We start from the raw sequence: 26,261 nt of genomic DNA on the forward strand, positions 1-26,261 counted from the left end.
TTCGACCAGGGTGGAACGTCGCTTCATGGTTGAAAATTACACGCTGCAGAAATGTGTCATCCTCCATCTTTGCTAGCATAAAACTACAAAATGTGTTATTGGGGTTGAGAGCCTGCAAAAGTTGTAATCGGTAGAGTTTGTACAATAAACGCCGACTCAGAACTTTCCATACAGTTGGTTGTGGTATTCCAAGTTCCCGACTGGCTCTATCGGTAGACTTACCGGGACTGCACAAAAAACTTTCTTGAAACCGTCAGACACCATCCTCTGACACGCGCGGTCGACCTGTGCTTTTTCCTATGCGCAGTCTCCCAGTCTGTTTAAATTGCTTAAACCAACGGCTAATGCTTTTGAGAGTTGGTGATTGATTGAATACCGAATTTGGTACGAAATGCCCGCTGAATGACAATTTGCCACAAACTTTTCGCGAACTCAAGAACGCGGAAAACCTTGTGCTCCACAGTCTCCATCTCAGTCACAACAGACAGTGAAACGGAATGACGCCCCTATCGCCGTGCAAACTCTACCGGCCGCTTCTACAACCATCGCCGCCCCTCCCGCCGCCGGTATAAAGCTCGTTCCTTTTGAATTTGTACTTGGATACATACGAATTTTTGAAAATGGGTCCATCGTTTAGAATAACCCGGTACAGCAATCACGACCAGGCCGACTTCATGTAATGATGGACAGGGACCATCGAGCTTAAAAATGTTCAGATGAGTGTGAAACCTTATGGGACTTAACTGCTAAGGTCATCAGTCCCTAAGCTTACACATTACCTAACCCAAACTATCCTAAGGACAAACAAACACACCCATGCCCGAGGGAGGACTCGACCCTCCGCCGGGACCAGCCGCACAGTCCATGATTGCGGCGCCTTAGACGACCATCGAGCGTTGCAGAGGACGATTGAATGGTTCAAATGGCCCTGAGCACTATGCCACTTAACATCTGAGGTCATCAGTCCCCTAGAACTTAGAACTACTTAAACCTAACTAACCTAAGGACTTCATACACATACATGGTCGAGGCAGGATTCGAACCTGCGACGTAGCTGTCTACATCTACATCTACATCCAGACTCCGCAACCCATCGGCCGGTGTGTGGCAGAGGGTACTTTGAGTACCTCTATCGGATCTCCCTTCTATTCCCGTCTCGTATTGTTCGTGGAAAGAAGGATTGTCGGTATGCCTCTGTCTGGGCTCTAATCTCTCTGATTTTATCCTCATGGTCTCTTCGCGAGATATACGCAGCAGGGAGCAATACACTGCTTGACTCCTCGGTGAAGGTATGTTCTCGAAACTTCAACAAAAGCCCGTACCGAGCTACTGAGCGTCTCTCCTGCAGAGTCTTCCACTGGAGTTCATCTACCATCTCCGTAATGCTTTCGCGATTACTTAATGATCCTGTAACGAAGCGCGCTCTCCGTTGGATCTTCTCTATCTCTTCTATCAACCCTAACTGGTACGGATCCCACACTGGAGAGCAATATTCAAGCAGAGGGCGAACAAGTGTATTGTAACCTACTTCCTTTGTTTTAGGATTGCGTTTCCTTAGGATTCTTCCAATGAATCTCAGTCTGGCATCTGCTTTACCGACGATCAACTTTATATGATCATTCCATTTTAAATCACTCCCAATGCGTACTCCCAGATAATTCATGGAATTAACTGCTTCCAGTTGCTGACCTGCTATATTGTAGCTAAATGATTACGGATCTTTCTTTCTATGTATCCGCAGCACATTACACTTGTCTACATTGAGATTCAATAGCCATTCCCTGCACTATGCGTCAGTTCGTTGCAGATTCTCCTGCATTTCAGTACAATTTTCCATTGTTACAACCTCACGATATACTACAGCATCATCCGCAAAAAGCCTCAGTAAACTTCCGATGTTATCCACAAGGTTATTTATGTATATTGTGAATAGCAACGGTCCTATGACACTCCCCTGCGGCACACGTGAAATCACTCTTACTTCGGAAGACTTCTCTCCATTGAGTATGACACGCTGCGTTCTGTTGTCTAGGAACTCTTCAATCCAATCACACAATTGGTCTGACAGTCCATATGCTCTTACTTTGTTCATTAAACGACTGTGGGGATCTGTATTGAACGCCTTGCGGAAGTCAAGAAACGCGGCATCTACCTGGGAACCCATGTTTATGGCCCTCTGAGTCTCGTGGACGAATAGCGCGAGCTGGGTTTCACACGACCGTCTTTTTCGAAACCCATGCTCGTTCCTACAGAGTAGATTTCTAGTCTCCAGAAAAGTCATTATACTCGAACATGATACGTGTTCCAGAATTCTACAACTGATCGACGTTAGAGATATAGGTCTATAGTTTTGCACATCTGTTCGACGTCCCTTCTTGAAAACGGGGATGACCTGTGCCCTTTTTCAATACTTTGGAACGCTACGCTCTTCTAGAGACCTACGGTACACTGCTGCAAGAAGGGGGGCAAGTTCCTTCACGTAGTCTGTGTAAAATCGAACTGGTATCAGCTTAACTGTCGCGCGTTTCCGGACTGTAGCGCCTAGAACCGTTCGGCCACAACGACCGGCTGGGCGATTGAAGTCAGCGGAAAGAATCATTAGCGATCCCAAAGTGCTACTAGCGGTCTAGCTAACAAGATTACCCTGCTATGGTCGCAGGTTCGAATCCTGCCTCGGGCATGGATGTGTGTGATGTCCTTAGGTTAGTTAGGTTTAAGTAGTTCTAAGTTCTAGGGGACTGATGACCATAGATGTTAAGTCCCATAGTGCTCAGAGCCATTTTTTGAACAAGATTACCTGTGCGTAGAGAGTTAAAAAGATTGCGTACAGTGGTCGAGCCACTCCCCATAAGCCACTCGCTTCGATAAAGTCAGTGCTGAGCGACGCTTTTAGGTGGATGTAAAAAGCCAAGACCATTGGTAGTGCTTGACTGGAAACGAGTGATTTGGAGTGATGAATCAGGCATCAGACAAAAATATCTGGGGTTGGGGAATGCTTGGAGAACATTACTTGTCATCATGTGTAGTGCCAACAGTGAAGTTCAGAGCAAGTGATGTTACGGTTTGTGGATGTTTCTCGTGGTGAGGGAGTGCTTTCAATCAAACTTCATAAAACGTTAAATGTGAAGGATATGAGCACATTTTACAATATTATGTGCAGTGTACAGTAGAGAAACCTTTCAGAGATGATTGTATCAGCATAACTGTGCACCCAGTCATCAAGCAGCATTTGAGGCAAACATTTGTGGACAATAACATTCCTGAAGTGGGCTAGCCTGACCAGAGGTCCGACCTGAACCCAGTGGACCATCTTTATGACCAGTCAGAACGTCGACCTCGCTCTGGACCCAAGCGTCCAACATCTGTACCTTCTCTGGTTTAGGCTGGTCTGGGTTCGTATTCATCCACAGACATTCAGACAGTCCATTAAAGGTTTCCTCAGTAGAGTTCAAGCAGTCACCAAGCCGTAGGCTGTAGATAGTTCTTATTAATGTCGAATAGAACATGTCCGGCACTTTTGATCTGATAGTGTATGTTGCAGTCAAGATGGCAATCCATGTCAGGATTCCAGCATTTGAGCATGATTTTGTGGCAGCTTTGGTCGCTTGTCTATGCGTCAGGTTCTATTTACGCAAAGTTTCACGAAGGAAGATATTTCCAAGTGTTAGTGATGATGATGATGATACTTACGGCTGTTCCGTGCAGAAACCCTTATCTATTCGTAAACGTTCATAAATATACCTGCATCAGGCAGGTTTCCTGCAGTCAAGAATATGCCTACACCAACGGGACTGTGGCGATACTTATATGTCGTTATTAAAATGTCACGAAACAGTATGTTGATTGTTAAAAATACTACCATATTCAGAAGTGCATACGGTGGAAATATAAACCTCTCTAGATATTTCAGTTAACCAATGTCTGCCTATTCCTCCACTGGTTGTGGAAATGAAAACTTTGTTTAGGGTCAATCGTCAGAGTGTGGAGACAAGTATGGTAGAAATGCAGACTTCGGTGGTAATTGGGTTGCGTCGACATAGCGTAGTAGGAAGTAAAATGTTATGACTATTTAAGTATCTATGTACAAAACTCACACAAACTTAAATTCTAGCGCCTCACAATTGTTTGTAACTTTGTTTCCTTGTTCCGTTATGTCATCAACTTATTTGGATAGGAGTAAATTGAATATGTTTGAAGACATCATATTGACGTGTTAAGTGCCGGAATCCAGTGACATGACCAGAATATTCTTCATGACTTATTGAGAATCGCTGATGAACTTTGTGCTGCAATTTAACGTTTGACGACTTTTGACAACAAGATGTGTGTGGACTGCCTCAACAGACGTGATTGACAACTTCGACAGAAAGGATTGCAATCGTAGATTAGGTCGGTGACAGCGTACTGTGTTACAGCTTCAGCACGCCAACCAGTTGCAATGGGAATCACTTCCTCGTTAGCGTCCATGACCCGTCTTACGAAGGCTTAACACGGTCTTATTTTTGCTTTGTTTCTTGTAGGTATCATTTAGCAATGTAGAGTCTGTTGATTTGTGGATAGTAAAACATACACTCTGAACCCTTTTTCTAAAAAAAATTATATACAGAGTGTAGTCGTTCACAATATTTAACTTACGATCGTCTCCACGAGTTTTCGTCCAAATTATTCTCGTATCATACAACGTATATTCGAAGACGTAGATACTGATGTTATTTCTGATTAGATCAATACAGCTTCAGATATTTAACTCTTTTATGTAGAAACATCTCGAAGCGATATTCGTTGAAAAACATAAACTGAGGTGACAAAGGTCATTGGATAGCGACTGCACATACATCGATGGCGGTAGTATTGCCTAAACAAAGTATGAAAGGGCAGGGCATTGGCGGAGCTGTTATTTGTACTCAGACGATTGATGTCAAAAGGTGTCCGATGTGACTATGGCCGCACGACGGAAATTAGCAGACTCTGAACGGGAAAGGGAGTTGAAGCTAGACACATGGGACATTCCATTTCCTAAATGGAATTCAGTATTATGAGATTCACAGCGTCAAGAGTGTGTCGAGAATACCAAATCCCGGGTACTGACAACACAATGGCCGGCGGCCTTCGCTTAACGTCCGAAAGCACCGGCTTGTGAGTAGAGTTGTCAGTGCTAACAGACAAGCAACAGTGCCTGAAATAACCGCAGAAATAAATGTAGAGAGTACGACGAACTTATCCGCTAGGACATAAATATTGACATTTTTACCGGTTGTAAACCGTAGTTAACGTATTTTATGAATATAATTAGTATAAAAGATGCAATTAATGTTCTTGAAACAACTGATATGCAGCGATAATTTAAGAGTAGCATCTTTATTTAATGTCTGTGAAAATAAAAAGGGATCGAAAGAGACGCGATTGTATGGCCGAGGAGGAAGGACGTACTTTAGGGCACACACACGGTTTTGTTTCGCGATACGAAAGGCAGCCATTGAGCGGCTACACATATTTTATGTAAGTTATTCGTATTTCTGCTAGAATAAACTTGTTATTGTTATCACAAAATGAATTTCCTTGTAATAGTTGTCACCTCAAATGCTCGCAATGGCTGATTATTTTTAATAAGCATTTTTTTCAGTAATTTGCGCTGCAAGAAGCTCATCTTCCGATGCAGCCTCTGGTCGGCCATTACGGCCGAAGTATTAATTTATTTTTCAAAGCGTTAAAAGTAACTGAAAATGCGAGAGATTTCGTTGTAAGAACCTTTTTAAATTGCAACAGATAATTAATTTCCGTTGAAGTAAATTTTCTAAATCATACAGATTCCATGAGTTCAGTAGGTTTTATCTTGGCCGCTCCACGGCAACAGTCGAAATTCTCTCGAGCCTTGCTTTGCAATCAATAAATAGAAAGTAACCAAATTACATTCAATTCAGTTAACGCCAACTACAATTTAGTCATCACGTTCAAAAAATAAACTTGTTACATGAATAACAGCGGCCCTTCAAGTACCCGTCTCATATTTACTTATGCTCGTAAGTAAAAGTGATAAGAAAAGACAATATCCCTGAGAGAAAGAATAATGCACTAACAAAAGAAAAATTCATGCTGACAAATTAAAAATAAAAATATATAAAATATATATGTAATTTTTTTTTGTATATAACGTAACAAATGGCACCAAGTAACAGGCGGTGCAGCGAAATTTGGTGTTAATTGACTATGGCAGAAGACGAGGGATGTAATTGATTTTGCTAACAGCACGACATCGCTTGCAGAGCCTCTGCTGGGCTGGTGGCCATACCGGTTGGAGTCTAGACGATTTGAAAGCCGTGGTCTCGGCTGATGAGTTCCGATTTCAGTTGGTAAGAGCTGATGGTGGGTTTCGAGTATGGCGCAGGTCTCGCAAAGCCATTGACTCAGATTGTCAGCAAGGCACTGTGGAAGCTGGTGGTGATTCCATAAGGGTGTAACCTGTATTTACATTGAATGGACTGTGTCCTCTGGTCCAAATGAACCGACCATTACTGTAAATGGTTATGTTCTGCTATTAGGAGATATTTTTCAGCCATTCATGGATGGAATTGTTATGGATGAGAATTCACCATGTCAACGGTCCACAATCATTCGTGATTGGTCTGAAGAGCGTTCTGGAAAGTTCCAGTGAACGACCCAGATCGCCCAACATGAATCACACCGAACATTTTATGGGAAAGAATCGAGAGGCCTGTTAGTAAACAAAATCCTGCACCGGCAACACTTTCGCAATTATGGATGGCTAAAGAGGCAGCATCGTTCAGTATTTCTGCAGGGGCCTTTCAACGGCTTGTGGAGTCCATAGAACGTCGAGTTTCTGCACAATGCCGGGCAAATGGAGATCTGGCACGATATTAGGAGGTATCCCATGGCTTCCGTCATCTCAGTGTATATACTATTTATGTTACAAGTAAATTTGTTATCGGTAAGCGATGTAATTGTAATAGATTTCTGGACACACATCATTTCCACAATACTAAAAGCAACTAAATATAGTGGGACCTCTGAATAACTGCGCATGTTGAGTACAAGCAGCGGTAAACTGAGTCGAGTTGGTATGTATGTAAATTACATTAAAACCCATAAGAAGTTCATAGGTTAAGTATTATGAATGATTTTACTGTGTTTATGATACAATGTAGTATTGGAAAAAAATTCTGATGACTTGTGTCCTAATTGAGCACTCATCCCAACTTCTCATAATTACTAAACACATACCTCAGTAGATGTTGGTGCTTTACATGTACCACCTTTATTTTTCACATAATGTCTACCCAATGACAGAGTGAAAATAATAAATATTCTGCTCGAAACACCTTAATATGCCAGACAATATAATGTGAAGTGCAGCTCTGGAGCATTTTATAGCACAGATGACAACAGCAAAAATAACATTGCTGCATGAGTTCATGTCTTTTGCAGTGATCACAACACATCTTGATTCTGAACCACTTTGAATTCCTGAAGAAGATGAGATACCAGCTGAAACAGGTGGGATTCAGGACCTGCTAGTCTAAGGGCAGTCAGTTCCTGTTGAGTATCTTCAGTCGCATCTCATGCAGCTTCAGAAGGCGTTGTCTCTGCGGGTGCTGGGTAGTCGCTCCCGATTTGAGTATCGAGATCCACCAAGCGGGATACAAGTGGGAACGCCAGGTCCATTCCTGCACTGCTTAGCTTTCAGGCTGCCATTGTCTGCTGGAGAGCTTAATCCAGAGCTCGCCTGTTAGTTGCAGCATCAGCAGGTGTGGGTCTATGGGCTGGGAATCGGTATATCCACTGCTAGGAAGTGCATATAATTGCCTATGCTTGCTAGTCACAAGGCAGCCAGTGCCTATTGGAGATCCTGACCAATCCCTCACCTCTGAGGTGTACCATCGGCAGATACAGGTCTGTGGATGCCAGGTAGTCATCTCTGGGATTAGGCCACAAGGTCTACCAAGGAAACTCCAGGCAGGACTCCACCTCACTTAGTTTCAGGGCAGCCAATGCCCAGTGGAGATGACCCACAGCCCACCTCTGGGATGCAGCACAAGAATATATTGGTCAAGGCCCACTGGGTGGTTGGGGCTGGAGAATGAGACCATCGTGAGGGATACCAGCGGCAGCTGTGTGTATAATTACACACACTTGCTTTTCACAAGGGAACCAGTGTTTGTAGGTCTTAGCCCATAACCTACTTCTGGGGTACAGCATCAGCAGACATGGGTTTATTGGCATCATAGGTCATTGTTAGGTTTCGGAAACAAAATCAACCAGGAGGTGCACGAGGAAACCAGATAGGTTCCTACATCGCTTACTCCCATGGCAGATCTGCAGATGTCACATGAGATCGTGACCCATTGCCCATTGCTGTGTTGGAAGGTCAGCAAGTCTCAGCATGTCCATTGGAGATCTTGACCCACAGTCCACCTCTGGGATGCAGCACAAAAATATATGGGTCAAGGCCCACTGGGTAGTTGGTCTTGGTGCTGCAGAATGAGATCAGCCATGAGGGATACCAGTGGCAGCTGTGTGTACATATACAACCACCTGCTTTTCACAAGGGAACCAGTGCTTGTTGGAGGTCTTAGCCCATAACCTACTTCTGGGGTATAGCATCAGCAGACATGGGTTTATTGGTATCAGAGGCCAATGTTAGGTCTGGGAAACAAAATCAACCAGGAGGTGTATGAGGAAACCAGATAGGCTCCTACATCGCTTAGTCCCATGGCAGATCTGCAGATGTCGCAGGAGATCGTGACCCATAGCCCATTGGTGTGTTGGAGAGTCAGCAAGTATGGTTCTGAGAGCAATGAGTAGTCGGTAACAGTGCTGTGTAAGGGGATCCACTAGAAGAGTTACGAGTGGGAACACCAGGTAAGCTTCTGGCCCACTTAGTCTCAGGTCAGCCAGTTGGAGGTTCTGATCTGCAGGCCACCCTGTGGTGCAGCACCAGCAGACATCTGTCTGTGGGCGCTGAGTAGTTGGCCCTGCAGCTGGGACATCAGCTCCTCGATGAGGGGTACAAGCAGGAGCTGCATGTTGGTTCCCACACCTGCTAGGCATATGGAAACTAGTGCCTGTTGGATGCCTTGACTCACAGCCCACCTCTGGGAAGCAGTGTCAGCAGACATGGATCTATGGTCACGGATTGGAATTGGGAAACGAAATCCACCATGAGGAGTATAAGTCAGAGCACCAGACAGGTTCCTCTCGCTTAGTCGCATGGTAGCCAGTGCCTGTTGGAGATCCTGACCCAGAGTCCACCTTTGGGGTGCAGCAACAGCAGACGCGGGTCTATGGGCGCAGGGTACTCTGTTCTCGGGCTTTGGAACAGCTCGTAGCGGGATAGCAGCCGCGCTAAGGTCGTCTTCATCAGCAGGAGGGCCAGCCGCTCTCCTGCAACAATAAATATACACAGAATTGGTTACAGCCACGTGTAATGTAAACACGAGTATTCTGGTAGTGTGAATAACGTATTCGATGTATCAGATAAGTTTAGATATATATTCACTGACAGAAATTCAGAGCATAAAACTTAGAATACTTCAAATAAACGCAACCAAACCTAGACTCCTGCATTTAAATGCCTGTGGGATGGATTGATTAAAACTGCATACCGTGCGAGCTTATTTTTGGTACAAGAGGAAAGCTATTATTACAGATAAAGAACAGTGTGATTACTTGATAACTTTTGGGTGTCTAGCGTTTGAAAGTTTTCAAGCATAGATCGCAACTGGACTAGCAACACATGCAGTTCATCGCTATATTTCAGATTTTGAAAAGTACGAATGATTGATACAGGTAGATCTGATGATGTCTGCGAAGCCAAAACCGGTTACTGGCATGCCCCCAAGACACTGAATTTTGTAACAAATCCTAGATTATCTTCCAAGTATGTTAGAGTGAAACAGGAGGTCTTGGACAAAGAAGGGAAGCACGAATGGGGGTTGACTTGTTTAACCAGGTGGGGAGTGTCACGAAAAGTAGATGTGGACATTCCTGCAACAAATTCACAGAACCAAATCGTCAACGGAATCATGACCATGTGTGACCTTCTGTAAGAGGGATACAAATTTAGAAGACGGGAAAGCGATACGTCGGAACTTTGGCAACTCTCCTACATGTAGTGTTAGATTGTTGAACTCGGAGAGACTTTCTACTGTTCGTCATCGTGCTTGCCAAATCCTGTCTTGGCCAACAAGATCGCCGGATCTCTCACTAGATCAGAACGTTAGGACCACTATGGGCGGGGCTGTCCAGCCACCTCGCGGTTTTGACGATCTAACGCCCCAATTGGACAGGATTAGGCACGATATGCATCAGGAGGGCATCCAACATCTCTACCAATCAATACGAAGCAGAATAAATGCTTGCATAAGGGCATCAGTTGGACAATACGTTACCGACCTGCTCAATTTGTGTAGTTTTTTCTCTTCAATAATCATGTAACTGCTCTGAAACTGCACTCATTTGTACATCTGTACGTGGTGCATTGAAGTTCTAAGGCCTCCGATTTTTTTTCTAATTAACTACTCACCCGAAATCGATGAAACTGGCGTTACTTCTCGACGTAATCGCCCTGCAGACGAACACATTTTTCACAACGCTGACGCCATGATTCCATGGCAGCGGCGAAGGCTTCTTTAGGAGTCTGTTTTGACCACTGGAAAATCTCTGAGGCAATAGCAGCACGGCTGGTGAATGTGCGGCCACGGAGAGTGCCTTTCATTGTTGGAAAAAGCCAAAAGTCACTAGGAGCCAGGTCAGGTGAGTAGGGAGCATGAGGAATCACTTCAAAGTTGTTATCACGAAGAAACTGTTGCGTAACGTTAGCTCGATGTGTGGGTGCGTTGTCTTGGTGAAACAGCACATGCCCAGCCCTTCGCGGACGTTTTTCTTGCAGTGCAGGAAGGAATTTGTTCTTCAAAATATTTTCGTAGGATGCACCTGTTACCGTAGTGCCCTTTGGAACGCAGTGGGTAAGGATTACGCCCTCGCTGTCCCAGAACATGGACACCATCATTTTTTCAGCACTGACAGTTAACCAAAAATTTTTTGGTGGTGGTGAATCTGTGTGCTTCCATTGAGCTGACTGGCGCTTTGTTTCTGGATTGAAAAATGGTATCCACGTCTCATCCATTGTCACAACCGACGAAAAGAAAGTCCCATTCATGCTGTCGTTGCGCGTCAACATTGCTTGGCAACATGCCACACGGGCAGCCATGTGGTCGTCCGTCAGCATTCGTGGCACCCACTTGGATGACACTTTTCGCATTTTCAGGTCGTCATGCAGGATTGTGTGCACAGAACCCACAGAAATGCCAACTCTGGAGGCGATCTGTTCAACAGTCATTCGGCGATCCCCCAAAACAATTCCCTCCACTTTCTCGATCATGTCGTCAGACCGGCTTGTGTGAGCCCGAGGTTGTTTCGGTTTGTTTTCACACAATGTTCTGCCTTTATTAAACTGTCGCACCCACGAACGCACTTTCGACACATCCATAACTCCATCACCACATGTCTCCTTCAACTGTCGCTGAATTTCAATTGGTTTCACACCATGCAAATTCAGAAAACGAATGATTGCACACTGTTCAAGTAAGGGAAACGTCGCCATTTTAAGTATTTAAAACAGTTCTCATTCTCGTCGCTGGCGGTAAAATTCCATCTGCCGTACGGTGCTGCCATCTCTGGGACGTATTGACAATGAACGCGGCCTCATTTTAAAACAATGCGCATGTTTCTATCTCTTTCCAGTCCAGAGAAAAAAAATCGGAGGCCTTAGAACTTGAATGCACCTCGTACATGTACATCATGTTACCGATTTCCGCCTCATTCGGATAATTCGCTGTGTGTCGCTTTTTATTTGTTTTAAAGTGTGTTAGCAAATGTGTGGCTGAGTGACTTTAGCGCTTGCTATCAGTGTCAGGCATAACCTATTTTCGTCACGTATTGTTTATGATTCGTGGCCGGATTTAGCAATTCGATATCTAATCCACGAAGAGCATTTGCATTTTGTATCCACTGACAGAAATAAATCGCAGCACCAAGTAGGAGTTGTGTGACATAAACGAAAGTTGGTACAAATGGTTCAAATGGCTCTGAGCACTATGGGACTTAACTTCTGAGGTCATCAGTCCCCTAGAAATTAGAACAACTTAAACCTAAATGACCTAAGGACATCACAAACATCAATGCCCGAGGCAGGATTCGAACCTGCGACCGTAGCGGTCACGCGGTTCCAAACTGTAGCGCCTAGAACCGCTCGGCCACCCCAGCCGGCAATCGAAAGTTGGTAGGTGTAGTGTTGGCAGAAGCGCCAACACTGGGTTGCTAGAGGAGGCCGAAATGCACGCGTTTAATTACACGCTGACTGGCTTTAGGTCTGGAACAGGACAATATCTTGAGAATAGCAAATAAAGTACGTAGTTGATATAATACTTAACTTTAATCCACAATTGTAGAACATCGCTCTTGATGATACATGCTTCATATAATAAATATCAATTGAATACGGCGCCTTGCTAGGTCGTAGCAAATGTAGCTGAAGGCTATGCTAACTATCGTCTCGGCAAATGAGAGCGTAATTTTTCAGTTAACCATCGCTAGCAAAGTCGGCTGTACAACTGGGCGAGTGCTAGGAAGTCTCTCTAGACCTGCCATGTGGCGGCGCTCGGTCTGCAATCACTGACAGTGGCGACACGCGGGTCCGACGTATACTAATGGACCGCGGCCGATTTAAAGGCTACCACCTAGCAAGTGTGGTGTCTGGCGGTGACACCACAGTAGGTATGTTTCTACATCTGAAAAAGGATGACTATTCAAATTTCACCCTATTGGCGTAAGAGTGGCGCTAGTTGCTACACTATCAGGATGCAAATCAGGTTTACTATACTTACACGTGTAACGATCGTGAGCGTTGGCTACCTCTGAGACTGGACGTGGTAAGTTGATGTTAGTCAAGAATGCCTGTAAGGCGACAAAGACACCATTTTCGGTACCCCAGAGATCATGAACGAAGTCGTGTACTGAGACTACGAGAAGCTGGATGTTCCTTCTGTGAAACTGCAGAAAGACTTGGCAGGAATAAAGCCATTGTACATGATTGCTGGCAGCGGTAGTCGCTAGAATGTATATTCCCAAGAAGACCGGGCTCCTGACACATGCGTTGCACAGTAGTGTTCGACGTATGTCTTTGGCTCATCGTATTGCCTCTGCAGCAGCAAACTGACGAGCAGTTGGCACCACAGCGGCACAACGAATTATTAAAAATCGATTACTTCAAAGTCATCTCCGAGCCAGGCGCCCTGCAGCATGCATATCACTGACCCCAAATAATGGCCATTTCCGACGCTATTGGTCGCAAGCGAGAGCTCATTTGAGAGCACGGTGAAGGTCTGCTGTGTTTTCTGGTGAAAGCTGGTTCTGCGTCGGTGCCAGCGATGGCCGCTTCTTGGTTAGAAAAGGCCAGCTGAGGCCTGCAACCAACTGCATGTTAGACAGACTGTTATGGTCTGGTGTGCGATTTCGTAAGACAGTAGGAGCATTTTCGTGGTTGTCCCACCCATCCTGACTGAACCTCAGTCTTGTGCTGTTGTGCTGCCTTTCATGAACAGCTCTCTAGGTGGTGTTTTTCAACAGGATACCGCTCGACCGTATACCGCTCTTATGAACCAACACGCCCCACGTGCTCTACATGGTGTCAACAGGTTGCCTTGACCGCTCGGTCTCTGGATCTGTCTTCAATCGAGCATGTGTAGGGAATCATCGGACAACAACTCCAGCTTCATCTACAGCCAGCATTATCCGTACTTCTATAAACCTATCAACTGCAACAGACATGGAACTCCATCCCATAAACTGACACTGGAACCTGTACAACGCAATGATGCGCGTCTGCATGCTTGCATTCGACATCGGTTATTAATGTTCCAGCATTTTACATCTGTAATGGCTTTTCTCGCGGTTACGTTAACCTGTGACCTTCAATGTTACTCACCTAAATATGTCATTTAGACAAATGTATTCCATAAATTTCATTACTCTAATTATTTTTTGGTGTTGCGATTTTTTACATCAATATATTCAAATCCACGTTTTGGATCAGGTGTTTTCATGACAGCACAACGTAAATCATAGATCATAAATCTGACTGTTCGATGTTGAGTTTTGATGCTTTTTAGATCAAATAATATGAGTTAAGTTGAAAGGAAATTTCACGTCTTCACTGCTGTTTCACCCTTTTCGTCAATTTAGCTAAGAATTATTAAATTACCTTTGGAAGACATTAGTTGTGAATAGTCGCGAGGCTTGTAATGATACCATATGCTGATGTTATTACAGGACAATTATCGTATTTCAATTCTATCGATAATTTAAATAGAACTATTTATGCTACGAGCAATTTATACTAATATGAAGCATTTCCTGGCATTAGTTAATTAATTTGAGATCACGAAAGGCAGGTTTAAGTCGATAATTTCTAGGCATGCACGGTTTTGTCGTCCCGTTATTGTGTTGCCTGAAAACGTTACATTGCTAGCCCAAAATCAATAGCAGATCTTTTCCGATGGCAAACAATTTTCGCTGCGTTACGCACGCTTGTCTGTAACGAATCATTCCTGAGGATAATAACATCGCGGATTAATGTTATTTTCTTTGGGTTTCACTAAGTTTTGAAGGAGAAATAAAAATGGTGAAGTTCGCCGTTGACATTGTAATTCTGTCAGAGACAGGAAAGGACTTGGAAGAGCAATTGAACGGACGGACAGTGTCTTGAAAGGAGGATATAAGATGAACATCAACAAAATTAAATCGAGGATTATGGAATGTAGTCGAATCAAGTCGGGTGATGCTGAGGGAATTACACTCCTGGAAATTGAAATAAGAACACCGTGAATTCATTGTCCCAGGAAGGGGAAACTTTATTGACACATTCCTGGGGTCAGATACATCACATGATCACACTGACAGAACCACAGGCACATAGACACAGGCAACAGAGCATGCACAATGTCGGCACTAGTACAGTGTATATCCACCTTTCGCAGCAATGCACGCTGCTATTCTCCCATGGAGACGATCGTAGAGATGCTGGATGTAGTCCTGTGGAACGGCTTGCCATGCCATTTCCACCTGGCGCCTCAGTTGGACCAGCGTTCGTGCTGGACGTGCAGACCGCGTGAGACGACGCTTCATCCAGTCCCAAACATGCTCAATGGGGGACAGATCCCGAGATCTTGCTGGCCAGGGTAGTTGACTTACACCTTCTAGAGCACGTTGGGTGGCACGGGATACATGCGGACGTGCATTGTCCAGTTGGAACAGCAAGTTCCCTTGCCGGTCTAGGAATGGTAGAACGATGGGTTCGATGACGGTTTGGATGTACCGTGCACTATTCAGTGTCCCCTCGACGATCACCAGTGGTGTACGGCCAGTGTAGGAGATCGCTCCCCACACCATGATGCCGGGTGTTGGCCCTGTGTGCCTCGGTCGTATGCAGTCCTGATTGTGGCGCTCACCTGCACGGCGCCAAACACGCATACGACCATCATTGGCACCAAGGCAGAAGCGACTCTCATCGCTGAAGACGACACGTCTCCATTCGTCCCTCCATTCACGCCTGTCGCGACACCACTGGAGGCGAGCTGCACGATGTTGGGGCGTGAGCGGAAGACGGCCTAACGGTGTGCGGGACCGTAGCCCAGCTTCATGGAGACGGTTGCGAATGGTCCTCGCCGATACCCCAGGAGCAACAGTGTCCCTAATTTGCTGGGAAGTGGTGGTGCGGTCCCCTACGGCACTGCGTAGGATCCTACGGTCTTGGCGTTCATCCGTGCGTCGCTGCGGTCCGGTCCCAGGTCGACGGGCACGTGCACCTTCCGCCGACCACTGGCGACAACATCGATGTACTGTGGAGACCTCACACCCCACGTGTTGAGCAATTCGGCGCTACGTCCACCCAGCCTCCCGCATGCCTACTATACGCCCTCGCTCAAAGTCCGTCAACTGCACATACGGTTCACGTCCACGCTGTCACGGCATGCTACCAGTGGTAAAGACTGCGATGGAGCTCCGTATGCCACGGCAAACTGGCTGACACTGACGGCGGCGGTGCACAAATGCTGCGCAGCTAGCGCCATTCGACGGCCAACACCGCGGTTCCTGGTGTGTCCGCTGTGACGTGCGTGTGATCATTGCTTGTACAGCCCTCTCGCAGTGTCCGGAGCAAGTATGGTGGGTCTGACACACCGGTGTCAATGTGTTCTTTTTTCCATCTCCAGGAGTGTAGATTAGGAAATGAGACACTTAAAGTAGTAAAGGAATTTTGCCATTTGCGGAGCAAAATAACTGATGATGGTCGAAGTAGAGGGGATATAAAATGTAGACTGGCAATGGCAAGGAAAGCGTTTCTGAAGAAGAGAAATTTGTTAACATCGAGTATAGATTTAGGTGTCAGGAAGTCGTTTCTGCAAGCATTTGTATGGCGTGTAGCCATGTATGGAAGTGAAACATGGACGATAAATAGTTTGGACAAGACGAGAATAGAAGCTTTCGCAATGTGATGCTACAGAAGAATGCTGAAGATTATATGGGTAGATCACGTAACTAGTGAGGAGGTATTGAATAGAGTTGGGGAGAAGAGGAGTTTGTGGCACAACTTGACAAGGAGAAGGAGTCGGTTGGTAGGACACGTTCTGAGGCCCAAGGGATCACAAGTTTAGCATTGGGGGGCAGCGTGGAGGGTAAAAATCGTAGAGAGAGACCAAGAGATGAATACACTAAGCAGATTCAGAAGGATGTAGGTTGCAGTAAGTACTGGGAGATGAAGAAGCTTGCACAGGATAGAGTAGCATGGAGAGCTGCAACAAACCAGTCTCAGGACAAGACAAAAACAACAACAACAACAACAACAACAACAAGTTTTGAAGAGCGTGTCTTCATTGAGGGCAATTTCAAGTAGAACTCTAATGTCCAGTGCTACTAGAAAAGACTCGTCCAATTTAGCGGACACCACAAAACATAGAGCAAGTGGAGGACTCCCTTCTTTGAGAGGTTAGTGGAAAAATGTAGACAATCTATAGAGCAGACTGCTGGAAAATCACTCGTTAGGTTGTCGCACCAAATAGACTAACATAAGACATTGACCTTACACACAGAAGAGCAGCACAGGCATCTACATCTACATCCATACTCCGCAAGCCACCTGACGGTGTGTGGCGGAGGGTACTTTCAGTACCTCTATCGGTTCTCCCTTCTATTCCAGTCTCGTATTGTTCGTGGAAAAAAAGATTGTCGGTATGACTCTGTGTGGGCTCTAATCTCTCTGATTTTATACTAATGGTCTCTTCGCGAGATATATGTAGGAGGGAGCAATATGCTGCTTGACTCCTCGGTGAAGGTATGTTCTCGAAACTTTAACAAAAGCCCGTTCCGAGCTACTGAGCGTCTCTTCTGCAGAGTCCTCCACTGGAGTTTATCTATCATCTCCGTAACGCTTTCGCGATTACTAAATGATCATGTAACGAAGCGCGCTGCTCTCCGTTGGATCTTCTGTATCTCTTCTATCAACACTATCTGGTCTGGATTCCACACTGCTGAGCAGTATTCAAACAGTGGGCGAACAAGCGTACTGTAACCTACTTCCTTTGTTTTCGGATTGCATTTCCTTAGGATTCTTCCAATGAATCTCAGTCTGACATCTGCTTTACCGACGATCAACTTTATATGATCATTCCATTTTAAATCACTCCTAATGCGTACTCCCAGATAATTTATGGAATTAACTGCTTCCAGTTGCTGACCTGCCATATTGCAGCTAAATGATAAGGGATCTTTCTTTCTATGTATGCGCAGCACATTACACTTGTCTACATTGAAATTCAATTGCCATTCCCTGCACCGTGCATCAATTCGTTGCAGATCCTCCCGCATTTCAGTACAATTTTCCATTGTTACAACCTCTCGATATCTACAGCATCATCCACAAAAAGCCTCAGTGAACTTCCGATGTTATCCACAAGGTTATTTACATATATATTGTGAATAGCAACGGTCCTACGACACTCCCCTGCGGCACACGTGAAATCACTCTTACTTCGGAAGACTTCTCTCCATTGAGAATGACATGCTGCGTTCTGTTATCTAGGAACTCTTCAATCGAATCACACAATTGGTCTGACAGTCCATATGCTCTTACTTTGTCCATTAAACGACTGTGGGGAACTATATTGAACACCTTGCGGAAGTCAAGAAACACGGCATCTACCTGGGAACCCGTGTCTATGGCCCTCTGAGTCTCGTGGACGAATAGCGCGAGCTGGGTTTCACACGATCGTCTTTTTTGAAACCCATGCTGATTCCTACAGATTTCTAGTCTCCAGAAAAGTCATTATATTAGAACATAATACGTGTTCAAAAATTCTACAACTGATCGACGTTAGAGATATAGGTCTATACTTCTGCACATCTGATCGACGTCCCTTCTTGAAAAATGGGATGACCTGTACCCTTTTCCAATCCTTTGGAACGCTACGCTCTTCTAGAGTATGGATGTAGATGTTGATGTCTGTGCTGCTCTTTTGTGTGTAATGTCAATGTCTTCTTTAAATCACGGAAGGTCATCGTGGATATGTTGAAGAACCTGAATCGGCTGACTCATGAAGATCAAATTATTCCTCGATAGCCTACTTAAGAAGTTTCAAAGACCAGAATACCCTTCGTCCCCCTACGAGTCTCTCCCCTAGGGATCGTGAAGACAAGGTCAGCCTCATTATTATACCCTCAGACACATTTAAAAAGTCATTCTTATTGTCCTCTACTCGTAATTTGAACGGGAACAATCCCTAACACGTGACAGCGTGCTAAGTATCCTCTGCCATACGCTTCACAGTAGTTTGCAGGGTATTTTTGAAGAGGTAGATGTAGATCAGCAAACAACACTCAGAGCCGTATCATTATGTAAGGGGCACAAACTTGGCAAAGGCGGGAGGTGCGAAGTCGAAAGATGTAAACGGGGAAGCTCTGTGCAAGACGCCGAGAATGTTGTGAAACACTGACAGAGGTGAACACGTGGTTTCCACGCAATAAATGTGCAAAGACACCACTTAGCCTAAAGGACGGTTCTTCGAAGTTGGGTAAAGATGGGAGAGAAGTAATGCGGTGTAGACAAATAATTTTGTCAGAGAAATAAAATGAGAACGAGTTTCAAGGTAATGTGGTGTTGAAGCTAAACGTGTATCACACTTATCAGTAACGGCTAAACTTGAGTCGATCACAATAAGTGTAACGACGGAATACGTCACAGATAGTGATCCGCGGTAACTAATAGGGATGGCAGTCGCTTCTGTGTGGGGGCTCGCATCTACCTTGTGGACTGCGGACAGACAGAAAGCACGCAGTGCCTTCAGCAAGCGCGCCCTTGAGTAGCGGTTGATCCCAAGTATGAGCAGATTGTCACGTTTTAGACAGCTTTCACAGGTTTGTATCGATGTGAATTTTAATTATTTAACAACCGAGAAATTCGTTCATAGAAAGCTTTGCTTCTCTCCAAACCAAGAACGCACACCCACCTCATGCTCTTTGCTTGCGTCGCATCCGTCTGACAGTGTCAGTGTCTTATCCCTGATGACGACATGGTTTCGGAACAGTGCGATTTGCGTATGCGTATTGTTATAGTTTTGTGAAGTGAATTTTCACATGGTAGGTGCAGTATGGTGAATCAAGTTCGGCTTCGTTTAAAGAGACACATTGCAGAATAGGACTGCACAGCGATGTATTTTCCAGAGCGAGCTTTAAATCTGCTTACATTCATTGGCTGTACAACATCGGCTAGACCTCATAGGGAAGGCATCTTCTGAATTTATGATTCTCCATGCCGCTCTTTGTGATATCGTGCCAAGCACAATCTGTTGAAACTGTTTCTAAATCGAGCAAGGTAATTAAAAGCCACAGCGCGACAACAGCAAATGGTCTGTAAACCATATTGCGTACTGCAGTTGGTTGTCGGCTGAGGAAACTCCTTTGAATAGTTATTTTTCTCAAGGTTTATTGACGTAGTAGAACTGTCTCAAGCAGAGAGCCTACTAATGGTAGTTTAGCTGTACAAAAATTAGAAGGCAGGTTTTCAGCACGGTGGGCTACAGATGACAAAAGAACTAAAAGACGAAAGAAACTTCGCACGACGTATCACTGCCAAGAAACATAGCTCGATCAAATTTCGATGATACATGGAAAGAACATATTGGTACTAAAGCCACCGCGATTTGTGGTAGTCCCCTGGACATTACAAAAGCCGAAACGTGAAACTTAATATGATCTGTGATGACCATGTACAGCGTACATGCTCTGCAACTTCCTGCCATGACGACCACAAGGTTGGTAAGAGTTCTTGCGGTACGGTGCTTCATTTCTCCATCGGCGCGGTTGAAAACCGCTGGGCGGTGGTCACAGCATGTGGGTATGCTGCAATTGATCTCCCCAACGAATCTCACAGAGCAGTCCATTCGCCGCGTATCCTCTCGTTCCCACAGCTGCTTGATGTTGTGTCGCATTGTCATTCTTCAAAATAAAGTCGATATGGAATGCACACCTAAAGAGACGCACATGGGAAATGAACACAGCACCACAACAGCGTTGGCCGGTGAGTGTACTATGCCGGCCGCTGTGGCCGAGCGGTTCTAGGCGCTTCAGTCTGGAACCGTGCGAGCCTACGGTCGCAGGTTCGAATCCTACCTCGGACACGGATGTGTATGATGTCCTTAGTTCTAGGGGACTGATGACAGATTTTAAGTCCCATAGTGCTCAGAGCCATTTCAACCATTTTTTGAGTGTACCATGTTCAAAGATTTGGAGGGTACAATGCGACATTATGCCTTCCCACACCACTACTCCCGAGTCACCAAAACGATCATTTTGGACAATTTTGAGACTGAAAACATGGTACAAGTGGGCTGTATTATTTTTCTTATCTCTGCGATCGGCTAATCACAAGACAGATGACGAGAAGGAACAGCCTACCTGGACCGTGTTTTCACTCTCAAAACAACCTAAGACTGTGGACCCCTTCAAGAATAAAATTTTAAAACGTTCGACAATGTTGCAAATTGCCTCATATGGTGAGATGGTGCGAAAATTGTCCAATAAGATAGTTTTGGTTGTCGAGGTGTTGTCCTCTGGGGAGTAATAATGTTGCATGGACGCACTGAACTTCCAATCTTTGAGCAAGATACACTCACAGATCCACATTGCTGTGACATTTCACTCCATTCCCATGTATGTCTTTTCAGGGATGCGTTTGACCCTGACTTCATTTTTGCGGATGACATTTCGTAACGACGTCGACCGGCGCAGATGGAGGAGCTGTTGCAACGACAGTATTTTGGGGGAATGGACTGGCCTGCCCATTCCCAGACTTAAAATGCATTTAGAACGTGTAAAAAGCGTTGGGGAGAAGTTCTGCAGCACGTCCGCCTGCACCAGCGGCTATCCAGCAGCTGTTCAAATGGTTCAAATGGCTCTGAGCACTATGGGACTTAACATCTGTGGTCATCAGTCCCCTAGAACTTAGAACTACTTAAACCTAACTAACCTAAGGACATCACACACATCCATGCCCGAGGCAGGATTCGAAACTGCGACCGTAGCAGTCGCGCGATTCCGGACTGCGCGCCTAGAACCGCTAGACCACCGCGGCCGGCCCAGCAGCTGTTAATCGCGTTGCTGAAATAATGGAAGGCTCTACCACAGGATGTCTTTACCAAACCTGTGGCCCGCATGGGAACACGTTGCAGACCATGCAGGCCGTCTGTGGTGACCACACACCCGATATGAACCAAGTCCCGCCGTTTGTAATACCCAGAGAACCATCAAAAATCTCGGTGACTCCAAATGCAATTTAGTCTTTCAATGGAAGTGTAACGACAGTTCGTCTCATACCGTATTTCTGTCAGTTACCTTCGGTACTATATTGTAGCAGTTCTTTCTATGTACAGTCAAAATATCGTGGAGCTACACTGATAAGCCAAAATATTACGACCACCACTTTAAAGCGCACTGCTCCATCTCTGGATCGCAGTTCAACATTGTATTTGTGTGCCTTAGATTCGACATGTCTCCAGAGGTTCATGGCCCCAGACGCCGACGCACAGGTTATGCACATCCAGTAACTTGCGGGCGGTTGGTTCGTGGGCACAGAGCTGGAGTCCAACAGCGTCCCAATTGGGTTTCATCGGATTAAGCCCAATTTGACGGCCAAGACATCAACCTGAGTTCACTATCATGCTACTCAAAACATGACAGCACGATACTGGCCTTGTGACACGCACCGTTATCCTTTTGGAAGATGCCATCGCTGTTAAGAAATATATCAAGCGTAAGGGGTTACAGGAGGTCCCTAATAATATTCACGCAGGCCACAGCTGTCATAGTGCCTTCTATTACTACCGCAGGTCCCGTGGAAACCCAGATGATGTGCACCAGAACATAATACAGCTCCGACCAGCCTGCGTACAAAGAGTGCTCTATGTTTCGAGAAACGTTTCGCCTGGACGGCAGAGTATCTGGACACGACCATCGACCTGATATAACAATAAACAGGATTCATCCGACCAGGCGACAGGATTCCATTAATCACTGGTCCAGTCTCTATGACCCCATGCCGACTGTAATCATTACTAACGATGATGGGTGAAGACGGGAAAGCGTAGATGTCCTCTGCTGCGGAACACCACGTTCAACACCGTTCTCTGAACAGTGTGTACCAAAACACTAGTGCCTGCGCGAGTACTGTACTCTGTCGCTAGATCTGCCACATATCGCTTCTTTAGAGTGTGGGCAAGCCTCTCATCCATTTGTTCCGTGGTGAGGTATAGTCGTCCAACTTCTTGTCGCCTGCTCGTGGTTACAGCATTCTTCAATAACTTTCCTCTGATACTAACGATGGTAAAACTAGCTTCGCAGTTTCCGAGGAGTTCGCTCTCAGACGCTGGACCACAACAACTTCGCTAATACCAAGGTCGCTTAAGCCGGCGGATTTCCGCATTTTCGCCTGTTATCATCGCTGAAATGATTTCTCACTCGTCTCTGCTCCACTCATACACTGCAGACCATTACAATTGCTACACCACGAAGATGACGTGCTACAGACGCGAAATTTAACCGACAGGAAGAAGATGCTGTGATATGCAAATGATTAGCGTTTCAGAGCATTAACACAAGGTTGGCGCAGGTGGCGACACCTACAACGTGCTGACATGAGGAAAGTTTCCAACCGATTTCTCATACACCAACTGCAGTTGACCGGCGCTGCGTGGTGAAAAGTTGTTGTGATGCCTCGTGTAAGGAGGAGAAATGCATACCACCACGTTTCCGACTTTGACAATAGTCGGATTGTAGCCTATCGCGATTGCGGTTTATCGTATTGCGACATTGCTGCTCACGTTGGTCGAGATCCAATGCCTGAATTGGTGGGTTCAGCAGGGTAAAACGGAACGCCGTGCTGGATCCCAACGGCCTCGTATCACTAGCAGTCGAGATGACAGGTATCTTATCCGCATGGCTGTAGCCGATCGTGCAGCCACGTCTCGATCCATGAGTCAACAGATGGGGACGTTTGCAAAACAACAACCACCTGCACGAACAGTTCGACGACGTTTGCAGAAGCATGGACTACCAGCTCGGAGACCATGGCTGCGATTACCCTTGACGCTGCATCACAGGCAGGACCGCCTGCGATGGTGTACTCAACGACGAACCTGGATGCACGAATGGCAAAACATCATTTTTTCGGATGAATCCAGGATCTGTTTACAGCATCATGATGGTCGCATCCGTGTTTGGCGACATCGCGGTGAACGTACATTGGAAGCGTGTATTCGTCATCGCCATACTGGCGTATCATCCGGCGTGATGGTACGGGGTGCCATTGGTTACAAGTCTCGGTCACGTCTTATTCGCATTGACGGCACTCTGAACAGTGGACGTTACATTTCAGATGTGTTACGACCTGTGGCTCTAACCTTCATTCGATCCCTGCAAAACCGTACATTTCAGCAGTATAATGCACGACCACATGTTGCAGGTCCTGTACGGGCCTTTCTGGATACAGAAAATGTTGGAGTGCTGCCCTGGTCAGGACATTCTCCAGATCTGTCAACAATTGAAATCGTCAGGTCGATGGTTGCCGACCAACTTTCTCGTCACAATACGCCAGTCATTACTCTTGATGAACTAGGGTATCGTGTTGAAGCTGCATGGGTAGCTGTAACTGTACACGCCATCCAAACTCTCTTTGACTCAATGGCCAGGCGTATCAACGCCGTTATTACGGCCAGAGGTGGTTGTTCCGGGTACTGGATCTGTGCACCCAAATTGCGTGAAAATATAGTCACATGTCAGGTCTAGTATAATATATTTGTCTCATGAATACCCGTTTATCATCTGCATTTTTTCTTGTTGCAGCAATTTTAGTGGCCAGTAGTGTGTATCTGTCTTACCGCGTCACGTTCTCTCAACGCCACCAGGCAGCGTACAACGTCGCGAAAGGCAGTGATCATAATGTTTTCGCTTGAGTGAAACATCCACCTCGCAGTGGCTAAGCCACGTCTGCACAATATCCTTTCTTCCAAGAGTGCTAATTCTGCAAGGTGTACCAGAGAGCTTCTGTGAAATTTGGAAGGTAGGAGACGAGGTATTACCGGGATTACAGATGTGGTGACAGGTCATGAGTCCTGCTTGGGTATCTCAGATGGTAGAGCACTTGTCCCCAAAAGGCAAAGGTCCCGAGTTTGTCCGGTACACAGTTTTAATCCACCAGGAAGTTTCATGTTTTGGCTTGTCAGTGTGTGTTACTTGGCAGTGGCGGGTAATGCGAAAGTTAGCTTGGTCTTTAAGCTTTGCAGGCAGCGTAGTTAACTGTAGTCTGCACCATCACTTGACCGTACAGTTGCGCCGACGTCGTCTGTGGGTTGTCCGGTGCGCGCGACTTACCGAGGCACGAGCGCTGCCCCGCGCCGAACGGCAGGTAGGAGAAGGGCGTCTGGCGCTCCAGCTGGTCCGGGCCGAAGCGCTCGGGGTCGAAGCGCTCGGGCTGCGGGAAGTAGCCGGGGTCGCGGTGGAGAGCGCAGATGGGGATGTGCAGCGGCGCCTCGCCAGGCTGCAGGTGCAGCGCGCCGTCCCCCAGGCGCGTCGTGCCGGGGAAGGTGTAGGGCGCCGTGCAGCTGCGCGACAGGTTGGACATGGGCGGGTGCAGCCGCAGCGTCTCTGCAACCACACACACACACACACACAGCCGTACCGTGTGACGTCATCCAAGAGACTTCCTAAAACTAATAGCGTAGGTGTCTGAGCCGTCTCTAGGCGTCGCTCTCACGTCAGCCTGTTTCTTGCAGTATAAGACATTCTGTGACTGAGATTTTCACTCTGCAGCGGAGTGTGCGATGATATGAAACTTGCTGGCAGATTAAAACTGTGTGCCGGACCGAGACTCGAACTCGGGACCTTTGCCTTTCGCGGGCAAGTGCTCTACCGACTGAGCTACCCAAGCACGACTCACGCCCCGTCCTCACAGCTTTATTTCTGCCAGTACCTCGTCTCCTACCTTCCAGACTTTACAGAAGCTCTCCTGCGAACCTTGCAGCACTAGCACTCCTGAAAGAAAGGATATTGCGGAGACATGGCTTAGCCACAGCCTGGGGGATGTTTCCAGAATGAGATTTTCACTCTGCAGCGGAGTGTGCGCTGATATGAAACTTGCTGGCAGATTAAAACTGTGTGCCGGACCGAGACTCGAACTCGGGACCTTTGCCTTTCGCGGGCAAGTGCTCTACCGACTGAGCTACCCAAGCACGACTCACGCCCCGTCCTCACAGCTTTACTTCTGCCAGTACCTCGTCTCCTACCTTCCAGACTTTACAGAAGCTCTCCTGCGAACCTTGCAGCACTAGCACTCCTGAAAGAAAGGATATTGCGGAGACATGGCTTAGCCACAGCCTGGGGGATGTTTCCAGAATGAGATTTTCACTCTGCAGCGGAGTGTGCGCTGATATGAAACTTGCTGGCAGATTAAAACTGTGTGCCGGACCGAGACTCGAACTCAGGACCTTCGCCTTTCGCGGGCAAGTGCTCTACCAACTGAGCTACCCAAGCACGACTCACGCCTCGTCCTCTCAGTTTTACTTCTGCCAGTACCTCGTCTCCTACCTTCCAAACTTTACAGAAGCTCTCCTGGCCACCACAGCAGTAGTTTTGGGTCTGTTGTT

The 26,261-nt window shown here is 46.2% G+C and overlaps 1 protein-coding gene across 1 annotated transcript in view; it reads right to left on the bottom strand.

The window, feature by feature from the left end:
* The window catches only part of LOC124623149, a 219,346-nt gene that overhangs the window by 99,914 nt on the left and 93,171 nt on the right, over positions 1 to 26,261 (bottom strand). The window contains exons 6-7 of the mRNA XM_047148940.1: positions 24,991 to 25,263; positions 9,226 to 9,399 (exon numbers count right to left, since the gene is read on the bottom strand). Coding sequence (XP_047004896.1) covers positions 9,226 to 9,399; positions 24,991 to 25,263 — 447 coding nt within the window. The remainder of the gene's footprint in view (positions 1 to 9,225; positions 9,400 to 24,990; positions 25,264 to 26,261) is intronic.

This window comes from Schistocerca americana, chromosome 7 (assembly GCF_021461395.2).
Source record: "Schistocerca americana isolate TAMUIC-IGC-003095 chromosome 7, iqSchAmer2.1, whole genome shotgun sequence".
Lineage (NCBI taxonomy): Eukaryota > Metazoa > Arthropoda > Insecta > Orthoptera > Acrididae > Schistocerca > Schistocerca americana.